At 42.0% G+C, this 11,492-nt stretch overlaps 1 protein-coding gene and 1 pseudogene across 1 annotated transcript; both read left to right on the top strand.

The window, feature by feature from the left end:
• The first annotated feature begins 1,047 nt into the window (after positions 1-1,047).
• LOC127694418 (zinc finger protein ZIC 5-like) lies at positions 1,048-2,336 on the top strand (annotated as a pseudogene).
• A 7,843-nt stretch (positions 2,337-10,179) lies between these two features.
• LOC127694417 (olfactory receptor 5A2-like) lies at positions 10,180-11,106 on the top strand. Its single transcript, XM_052195949.1, has one exon. The coding sequence runs from the start codon at positions 10,180-10,182 to the stop codon at positions 11,104-11,106; it is 927 nt and encodes a 308-aa protein (XP_052051909.1).
• Positions 11,107-11,492: the final 386 nt, after the last annotated feature.

Here is an 11,492-nt window from a genome sequence, read left to right as displayed (position 1 = left end):
AGACCTGGACATCTGTTTTCCTACAGTGCCTGTTCTCCTCAGGGGTGGGGCTCTTTCCTTACTACACTTCTCTGAAGTTGAGAAGCCTCTGCACACAGACAGGACAGAATTACAGGATTTGTTTTGTTTTGATTGACAAGTGCCAAGCCCTTGTACCATCCTCATTGCAAGCATATTGGCACAGTTTTAGAAATCTCTTCACTTTAAATGCCTACATTCATTTCTGACCTCTTTCTTTGAAGTACTATGTGGTTTAATTACAAAAGTGTCCTATCATATGGTCTCATGATATAAAACTGCTGTAACTAAAACCATTTGATTTGGTAGGAATGGTCTCTTCCAAAATAATGCTGTGAGAAAGGTTATCCACATGGAGAAAAATAAAATTAGACACCTAACCTCACCTGCATCCAAAAAATCAACCTGAAAGAATTGTAGTGTTAAAAATAAGCCTCCAAACAGTAAACATATTGAAAGAAAAATATACAGAAATACTCCATGTTTTGTGGCTAGGGGTGATCAATCACAGGTCAAATCACAGGCAGCTAAGCAAACATGGTCAAATAAGATTATAACAAAGCAAAAATACCACACAGTGAAAAGGGGGAATTAATGCAATGAACAAGAAGGAGAAAATATTTGCAAATATTAATGTTAAGAGAAACACTGTTAAAATCTATCCCTTACTTCCAGGCAGTGGTAGTGCACGCCTTAAATCTAGCACTTGGAAGGCAGAGGCAGGCAGATTTCTGAGTTAGAGACCAGTTGATCTATGGAGTGAGTTCCAGGACATCCAGGGCTAAACAGAGAAATGCTGTCTTAAAAAATTTATCCCTAGTGCTAATTGAGGGTGTGTCCATTATCTAATTGGCATGTGTATGTCTTTTGATACATATCTGTTCATGTACTCTACCCATACTTAATATTTTTTATTTTCTTGCAATGGATGGAATTCCTTATATATTTGAATATTTATGAATATGCTCTTCTCAAAAATAAAAACAACTTGGAAGTATATAAAGATATATATTAGAAATATAGACAACAATGAACAAGAGTCTCACATGCAAAATCAGTGAAAGAAGTAAGGTACAGGCACGCCTTGGGCACAAACTTCACAGCCAGTCCCAGAACACTCAGAGGAAGTTCCACTCCTGGTCAGTCTAACACTCCTAGGATCATAGGATCAGAGGTGAGGAGGACACAACATCTACCCCAACACCAACACCAGGAGGAGCTTGGATAAGCAAGGAATGCACCCAGGAACTCTGCTTGAATAGTGGCTTGTGTTCCTTCCAGACTGGGCTGGTGCCCTGAGCAGACCTTGGGCACAAACTCTGCAGCCAGTTCCACAACACCAGAGGAAATTCTACTCGCTGGCATTTAACTGGCCCAGGATCATAGGATCACAGGATCACAGGAGCTTTCTCACACTAGGACCTCAAGGTTCCAGAGGCAGCTTGAAACCCATTAGCTCTGACACACCCAGGATCTCAGGATCACAGGATCACAGAATCACAGGATCACAGAGACATCAGAACTCTGAGGAGTTCTGACACAAACAAGATCACAGGAAGGACAGGCTCCAGTCAGATATAGCGAGGGCAGATAGCACTAGAGATAATCAGATGGCAGGAGGCAAACATAAGAACATAAGCAACATCTGCAAGTGGCTGGACCCCAAGGAGCTGGCCAGACAGCTGTGTCAAGCCCTGCTCCAAAGCTTCAGCACCATGCATGAGCTGGTAAACTATGTCACAGTAGAGCATGTGGGCTGCCCTCAACTACAATCATGTGTACACCGATGAGAAACCCTTCCCCTTCCCAATCCTGGGCTGTGGCAAGGTCTTTGCTCGCTCCAAGAACCGCAAGATCCACAAGCACACTCATACAGGGGGAAAGCCTTTCAAATGGGAATTCAATGGTTGTGATATGAAGTTTGCCAATAGCAGCAATCAAAAGAAACACTCCCAATGTCCACACCAGCGACAAGCCCTAATACTCTAAGGTTCAAGGCTGTGACAAATATTATACCCACCCAAGCTCACTGAGGAAGCACATGAAGATTCAATGCAAGTCCTACCCCCTTCTCTTGGAGATCTTGATTACTCATCTGTAGGGACCCCCTGGGTGACCCTTTGTCCCCTGTGCTGGACCCAACCAGGAGTTGATCCAGCACTCTGTCCCCTCAGCTGACCAACTTCAATGAGTGGTTTGTTTGCCAGGCCAACGGGACCCCAAGTCATCTCCACAAACCTTCCAGCAATGGAACCACCTCTGAGTCTGAAGATGAAGAAATGTATGGGAACCCTGAAGTCATGTGGATGATACATTAGAATTATTATTAATAAGTGAGGCATTGAGTGGGGGTCCTTGGACCATGTCCTAAGCTGAAACAATGCTGAGCCTGAGACAAATTGGTGACTCAGACTTGCCACTGGGTCTAATTAGCCCTACTTATTCAGTATGAAACCCTATGGTTTTTGTCCATTTAATTAATTTAAGATATTTGGTTGTGAGGGGTTTCTGTTGTTACTTGGGTTTTTTTTTTCATCTTTCTCCTAAAAAAAATAAACATAATTACAAAATAAAACAGGACCAGGAATGTAGCTCAGTAGTAGAGCACTTGCTTAACATGCACGAGGGGCTAGGTTAAGTTCATTTTCTAGCACTGGAGGGGAAAAATAATAGCAAAAAAAAGCAACCATGTTGGCCTATACATTGCTGGGGAGACAGGCCTGGTGTTAGATTCTATCAAGAGAAATGAGTACAGAAATTGAGATATACACTGCCAATACAATGTGTGTGAGAGAGAGAGACAGACAGAGAGAAGCAGAAACAGAGACAGAGAGACAGAGCTTGAGTGAGCTTGAATGTGCTTACATGTACATGTGTGTACATGTGTGTGCATGTGTGTGTGTATTAAACATGGAAAAATATTAAGTCAGAACTTAACACATCAACCAGGTCCTCCCCATGTCCCAGAGTGCCTTTCAGATGCCTTTGACACCATAATGAGGGTTGCTTTTAAGCATTCTGATAGAGATTTAATTCTGCAAAGGCCTCTTGATTATAAAACACACACTTGCTGCATTGACAACACATCCTGGACTGTGCCTGTATCCAAAAGTCTTTGTATAACAAACAAACAAAATTTTGATTTCTAATATTTATCCTTTTAATTCCTCTGCTTTTATTATCAACCTCAATGTAATATGATACTTTTATACAGGATGGTTCCTTCAGTATCTTGCGTGATTAAAGAAAAGAAAAGGGTCAGGCCAGGTGCAGCCCCCTTAATATAGCTCTGTATGCCATGCTTCTGTGACTGTTCAAGCAGAGACAGAGAGGAGCTGCTGAGACAGACAACTGGGAAGCTCTGATCTTTTATAAACCACAAGTAATTCAACTGCTTTCTCTTTTCTCTGCTGGGTTGTGTTGTTTTGATTTTAAATCGGGAATTTCAGATGCTTCCTCCTGGCGGTATCCAAATGTTTTGGCTAATAAAGAGTTATTGTTTTGACCATAAGCTCTTTGGGATGCCAACATGCACAGTGATATCTAAGGAAGAGTTAGTATTGCATCCTATCCATTTTTAAAAGAATTAAAAAAAAACAGGTCAATTCCTCTTTTATACTTACTGTATTGACTTTTTAATTTAAAAAAAAAAAGGTCTTTATTTTTAATGCATTTTCTTTCATGCATGCCACAAGGACCAAATCTTCTTCTGTTTGTAATGACAGTGTGAAGTGCATGGTTTATTTTACAAGAGAAGTTATTGCTATACATGTTACAATTTTTAAAACATTTCTAATTAACTGCCAAACGCTGATGATTGTGTGACCTTTGCCAGAACTCTCAAGCCAGGATACAAAGGGTTAAGGACCTAGGACAATAACTGTTAGTTTATGTCCAGTTGGTACAATACATCTCCTGTGCAAACTGTAGCCCATCAGAAACACCATATACATATGCTAAAGGTACTAATTTATCCTCAGAGACCCTGAAGACATCTCCTACTCCATGATTTGTAGCAATTTTGTTTTGTGTGCTGGCAGTGGTTAATGAAGTCTTCTCCTTGTTAATAACTTGTCTGTGAATACCTTTATTTGTACAGTTTTTAATGAATTTATTTCTAGAGATCTTTATCTTTCTCTGGAAGAGTTCAAAGCACACCAAAGAAATATATTATACATTTTGGTGGAAGATTATCATTTATGATCTATTGTTTATTAAAGAAAGGGACAGAAAGTCGGAAATATAAAATATGTTTGTAAGCTTACTTGAATGGACAAGGTAATGTGGAAAATCAAGACTCTTCCTGCACAGCTTTTTGCCTCGTGTTGATGAGATTATGTATAGTTTATAGATATATTAGTACAGTGCTTAGTGCTGTTACATGGACACCTTTTAATGTTGTCTTCAGATTGTTACAGTAAATGTGAAACATGTACACACTCCTTTACAAAGAGAGAAACATACAACTTGAATTTAAAATAATCCTGCATTTTAAAGGTTTATTTGATTTTTTTGTTATTCACTTTCAAATAGAAAAGATAAGGTATGCACGTGGGTAGGATAACTTGCCCTTGAACATACAAGCCTACAGAACTCCAAATAGACTAGACCAGAAAAGAAATTCCTACTGTCACATAATAATCAAAACACCAAATGTAATAAACAAAGAAAGAATATTAAAATCAGTAAGGGAAAATTATGAAGTAACATATAAAGGCAGACCTATCAGAATTACACCAGACTTCTTACCAGAAACTATGAAAGCTAGAAGATCCTGTGCAGATGCCATACAGACCCTAAGAGAACACAGATGCTAGCCAAGGCTGCTATACCCAGCAAAACTCTCAATTACCATAGACCGAGAAGAGATATTCCATAGTAAAACCAAATTTACACAATATCTTTCCACAAATCCAGCCCTATAAAGGATAATAGATGGAAAACACCAATACAGGGAGGGAAACTACACCCTAAAAAAAAAACAAGAAAGTAATCCTTCAACAAACCCAAAGGAAGATAACCACAAAAACATAATTCCACCTCCAAAAATGAAAATAACAAGAAGTAACAATCACTTTTCCTTAATATCTCTTAACATCAGGAGACTCAATTCCCCAATAAAAAGACATAGACTAACAAATTGGATACATAAAAAGGGCTCAGAATTTTGTTGGATACGGGAAATGCACCTCAGTGAAAAAGACAGACACTATCTCGGAGTGAAAGGTTGGAAAACAATTTTTAAAGCAAGTGGTACCAGAAAACAAGCTGGAGTAGCCATTCTAATAGCAAATAAAATCAACTTTCAATGAAAAGTTATCAAAAAGGATAAAGAAGAACACTTCATACTGTCAAAGAAGATTCCACTTCACACCAGTCAGAATGGCTAAGATCAAAAACTCAGGTAACAGCAGATGCTAGGGAGGATGTGGAGAAAGAGGAGCTCTCCTCCATTGTTGGTGGGATTGCACGCTGGTACAAGCACTCTGGAATTCAGTCTAGCAGTTCCTCAGAAAATTGGACATAGTGTTACCTGACGACCCAGCTATACTACTCCTGGGCTTATACCCAAATGATTCTCCAACATATAACAAGGACACATACTCCTGGTTCATAGTTCATAACAGCCTTAATTACAATAGCCAGAAACTGGACAGAACCCAGATGTTCTCCAACAGAGGAATGGATATAGAAAAGGTGGTACATTTACCCAGTGGAATACTACTCAGCTATTAAAAATCATGAATTCATTAAATTCTAAGGCAAATGGATGGAACTAGAAAATATCATTCTGAGTGAGGTAACCGAAGCACAAAAGAACACACATGGTATGCACTCATTGATAAGTGGATATTAGCCCAGAAGCTCGGAATACCCAAGATACAATTCACAGAACACATGAAGCTCAAGAAGGAAGACCAAAGTGTGGTTGCTTCGGGCCTTCTTAGAAAGGGGAACAAAGTACTCATGGGAGCAAATTGGAGACAAAATGTAGAGCAGAGACTGAAGGAAAGGCCATCCAGAGACTGTCCCATCTGGGGATTCATCCCATACAGTCACCAGACTCCAACACTATTCTGGATGCTAAGAAGGGCTTGCTGAAAGGAGCCTGGTATAACTGTCTTCTGAGAGGCCCTGCCAGAGCCTTACAAATACAGAGGTGAATGCTCACAGCCAACCATTGGACTGAACGTGAGATCTCCAATGGACATGTTAGAAAAAGAACTGAAGGAGCTGAAGGGGTCTCCAACCCCATAGGACGAACATCAATATCAACCAACCAGACACGCCAGAGCTCCCAGGAACTAAGCCACCAACAAAGGAGTCCACATGGCTCCAGCTGCATTTGTAGAAGAGGATGGCCTGGTCAGGCATCAATGGGAAGAGAGGTCCTTGGTCCTATGAAGGCTCAATAGATGCCCCAGTGTAGGGGAATCGAGGGTGGGGAGGCAGGAGTGGGTGGGTGGGTGTTGGAACGTCCTCATAGAAGCAGGAGGATGGGGATGGGATAGGGGTTGTCTTAGTCTGGGTTTCTATGCCTGCAGGAACATCATGACTGAGAAGCAAGATGGGGAAGAAAGGGTTTATTCAGCTTACACTTCCACAGAGCTGTTCATCACCAAAGAAAGTCAGGAATGGAACTCAAGCAGGTCAGGAAGCAGGAGCTGATGCAGAGTCTGTGAAGGGATGTTTCTTACAGGCTTGCTTCCCCTGGTTTGCTCAGCATGCTTTCTTATAGAACCCAAGACTACCAGTCCTGAGGTGGCACCACCCACAATAGGATCTCCCTCACTTGATTACTAATTGAGAAAAATGCCTTACAGCTGGATCTCATGGAGGCATTTCCTCAACTGAAGCTCCTTTCTCTGTGACAACTCCAGCTTGTGTCAAGTTGACACACAAAACCAGACAATGCAGGGGTTTCCAGGAGGAGAGGAAACTGGGAAAAAGGAAAACGTGTGAAATGTAAATAAAGAAAATATCCAAAAAACAAAAACAGTCTCCCAAAAGAAGCTAGATGCAAAAGTCAGTCTGTCAGATGGGTAGCTATGCTGCCTGCTGCGAAGATTCCCACCAGACCCCCACTGAGGGCGTGGATTGGGAGGGGGTAAAAAAGAGAACTGAGCTGAAGCTCATGTTTTGCTTGATCAGAGTTTTGTTTACAGGAACTTCTTCACAGAGCAAAACATACACTTCAGATTTCCATGTGTTCCCTTTCCTGTTTCCACAATGGCCTTGGCAAAACTCAAGAACAAACTGGATCAGAGTAGATGCTATAGAGAAAGCATCAATAATGGAGGAGCATTAAAGTGTGTGCGTGTGCACATGTACAAACACACACACATACACACACACACACACACACACACACACACACACACACAACTTATTTATTTTCCTTTCTCTGTCATTAGACAGTACCCTGCTGCATAGCCCAGGCCGGTCGCACACTCATTTCCCCCTCCCCCTCCCCAGCACCATCAGTGCTGGACTCTGCTTTCTGTTCCCCAGTCTAGATGCATTGGGACATGTGACAGATTTGGTTGTAAGTGAAAGAGACTGAGCTGGAGGCTCCAGCTGACCATCTATGGCACATACTCAAAAACCCATCATTCAAACAATGCCATCCTTGCATCTGTATGGCAAGACGAGACTGTGGGTGACCAAATGTTTGGAGACAGTACCAGATACAAGGGTTCACAGGGCTTGGTTGATGCTTCTAAAAACCCCAAGTACATGGACAAGGAAAATGATGAGCTCAGGGCATTTAATTTCATCTTTGTGGTCTCCATAGTATACAGACATCTGTATCTTAAAATAAATGTCTGTCTCATAGACTCAAGACTGAGATTTTTGAAAATCAAACCACAGTTTTATTGTACCAACTATTATTTTTATGTGACCTCAGGAAACATTCTGTTTTAAGTTCTCCAAGATAACCCACAGGGACCCTGAGAAGTCTTAGTCCACAGGACCTGGCAGGAACCAAACCAATTCCCAGAGCCAGCTCCCCAGACAGGTCAAAGCATGCTCTTGCCTTTCCCAGATGGACTGGTTGATGCTTTTAAGAATCCTAAGAACAAGGACAAGGAAAATGATGAGTTCAGAGCATTTGATTTCATGTTTGTGGTCTCCATAGCATACAGATATTTGTGTCTCAAAATAAATATCTGTCTCACAGACTCAAGCCTGAGGTTTTTGAAAATCAAACCATAGTTTCTCCTTTCCCAGATGAACCATTTCACATTATTTAAGACATGCAAAGAGAATCAGACAGATTCATCCGTCCACACCTCCAACAAGTCCTTGCCAGGACAGCTGCCTTATTGCCCAACAGACTGTCCTACTGTCCATCTCACCACTTGATGACCTCGGGACACAGACAGTAAGCATCAGTACACCAGGTAAGAGCTGAGGGAGATAAAACAAAATCTCCTCTGTGCCTCATTGTGAGATGTGTGCATTGTGGATCAATCAACTTGTGTTTCTTTTAGGAAACTTGAAGGTCTAAAAATTAGAGTGTAAAATTATTACACAGCTGAGCATTCTTTCTATCATAACCACTCTGGGTATAATTTCATCACTGTGTCATAGTATATAACCATCAACTGGGCACAAGACAAGACTCATGCTTGCTGAGCAAACTTGGTTATGGATTGGAATACCAGCTTCTCTAAAGTTCTGTTTCTAAAGTTGTCCAAGTGTCTTCTGTCTAGCTCAGAATATTGGCAGTGGCTTGATGGTATAAGATTGTCAGCCCAGCTACTTCTGAGGCAGAGGCAGGGGCATTGCAAGTTTAAGGCTTTCTTGACCAGAGAGTGAACTCAAGGCCAGTTAACTGATGACTAACTCTGTAAGACTTTATCTTAAGCCATCTTCTCAACTGTACTCACAGATGTCAGTGGTTAGCCATCTGAGTTTTCAGGATCGTGAGTTGCTTTCTCTGGTTCAAGACAGCAGAGGAAAGACACGGCCTTTTCTGTATTTCACAGACCAAGTAGGGCTGGGACTGACTCTGCTGCCATAGGTGAAACTTGTCTCCAAAAATTGAAACAAATTGACACAGAAGATCAAACAAATTTGCTAAGCTGGTAAAACACACTGCTTTTGGAAATCCTCCAGTTGTAAGAGGGTTCTGCTGAGGAAGGAAGTTTCACATCCTTGTTAGACATGGATTCCTAAGGGCTGGGGTCACTGGGTAGGTGGTGGTGGGCTGTACAGAGAGCGCCTCACTAGACTGTATCTACATTCAGTCTTTTTGGAGATGTTTGGAGACATGAAGGAGAAAGCAGTGCATCTTCACTTGGAAAACTGAGGGGCAACAGAATGAGAACATAGCCTAGGTGTCTGAAGAGCAGGGGTCAGGGCATCACAGGAGACAAGACGACAAGGAAGAACTCAGACAAGGCAATCTAAGACAACTCCAAGTAGGGCCCACCCTGAGAGGAACACACCGCTATTCCCCTTGAGCTCAAGTAGCTCTCTTGACCCTCTCTAGCACATAGAATTACCCTAAATAAAAGGCACAATGATACTTTGTGAGAGAATTTGAGCTCTTCTCTTCAGACTTAACTCTGTTATATTTTGAAACCTAAGATCTAGATAAATATACAAATCAGAGACAGAGACAGAAACAGAGAGAGACAGAGACAGAGAGAGGGAGAGAGAGAATATATAGATATGCAGAAATAGATATATAAATATATATGAATATAAATATTGATATACAGAGAGAATTAACTACATACACACATATATATATATACACATAATTGTAAACAAATTTTAGTGAATACATGAGACTGCTTCTCACCCTCAAGGCCATGCAAAACTTAAGAGCAAGAAAACTTTGAGTCTCCTCTCCCACTTCCTGTTCCCGATTCAACTCTGTCCTCCTCTCCTTTCTTTCGCTTGTTCTTCTCTCCTCTCCCTCCCTGTATTCACTTTTACCCCTCCTCCTCCTCCTCCTCCCTAATCCAATTCCACCCTTAATTCATCAAAATGCCATTTTGTTAGGCTGATTCATCATCTTAGTTTTCTGATAAAAGCTATGTCTCTGTAGTCAACATGGACCTGCACACATGACTGGAACCTGCCCGTTGTTTCTCTTCCCTCCCTCAGCTGTGTGTGGCACTGCATCTGAACACAATTTCAGCAGACATGTCCAATCACACAACAGTGACTCACTTCATCCTCAGGGGCTTCTCAGATGTCCCACAGCTGAGATTGGTGGTCATCCCATTTTTCTTGCTCGTTTATACATTTGGCCTCCTGGGGAATCTCTCCATCATCACGGCTGTGATGAGAGACAGTCGACTCCACTCTCCCATGTACTTCTTCCTGAAGAACTTGTCTTTCCTGGACATGTGCTACACCTCAACCACCATCCCCAAGGCAGTGGTTATATCCTTCACAGGCTCAGGGGTCGTCTCCTATCTCGAATGTGTAGCACAGCTTTACATGATTTTTACATTTGCGTGTACTGAATGCTTTCTGCTCACAGCCATGGCTTATGACCGGTGCCTGGCCATCCTCAGACCACTGCTCTATGGAACCATCATGAGCCAGAAATATTGTTCTGCATTGGTGGTCACTGCCTGGGTAGGTGGGGCCTGCTACTCAGCCTTCCATACATTGAACACCTTCTCGCTTCCCTACTGTGGACCCAATGTGGTTGAACACTTCTTCTGTGACATGCCTCTTGTCATGAGACTCTCCTGTGCTGACTACCATCTCAGTGAGGAGGTGGGATTTGCTGTCAGCAGCTGTATTGCCATGGGGTCCTTGGCCCTCACAGTGGTCTCCTATATTGGCATTGTGGCCACAGTTCTCCGCATCCCCTCAGTGGATGGCAGGGGGAAAGCCTTTTCTACCTGCTCCTCTCACCTCACCACAGTCATCCTGTTTTATGGAACAGGAAGCTTTGTGTACCTGAGGCCGGCCTCTCAGTACTCCCCGACTCTGGGTCGCCTGGCATCTATTTTCTACTCTCTAGTCACACCTTCCTTGAATCCAGTTGTCTACTGTCTGAGGAACAAAGATATGAAGTTAGCTCTGCAAAAACTTTATTGTGGGAGGAAGAACTGAGTCCTTGAAGACCACAGTGTCTGACTCTGATGGTTGTCAGAGCCAAGTGTTTCATCCACACACACTTTTCCATTCCTGTGATACTTGACATCTCTGAAGAAAGCAGTTCCAGATCATGCTGGAAGTCACCACAGTCCCTGAATTGATCTTTTAGCTCCAGAGAATTCTGCATCCTCTTCTTGCCTGCATTGGCTCCCAGACCCATGAGGACTCCCTGACATGTAAGATACCCATGTAAACAGTAACAGTGATAGAGTAAAAAATGTGTCTTAGCATGTTCTAAAAATAGTAAAACTGAATGAATTGAATCAAGTGAAAAATGTGTTCCTAGATAGATTCTTAAGATAGAAATACAAGAAGAAAAAAAAAATGTCAAGAGACCTCTC

The sequence above is a fragment of the Apodemus sylvaticus genome, chromosome 10 (assembly GCF_947179515.1).
Source record: "Apodemus sylvaticus chromosome 10, mApoSyl1.1, whole genome shotgun sequence".
Lineage (NCBI taxonomy): Eukaryota > Metazoa > Chordata > Mammalia > Rodentia > Muridae > Apodemus > Apodemus sylvaticus.
This window is presented reverse-complemented; position numbering and strand designations above follow the sequence as displayed.

Bases quoted from the DNA above. Each gene is read 5' to 3' on its own strand.
- LOC127694417 (XM_052195949.1), top strand. From the start codon at position 10,180: ATGTCCAATCACACAACAGTGACTCACTTCATCCTCAGGGGCTTCTCA.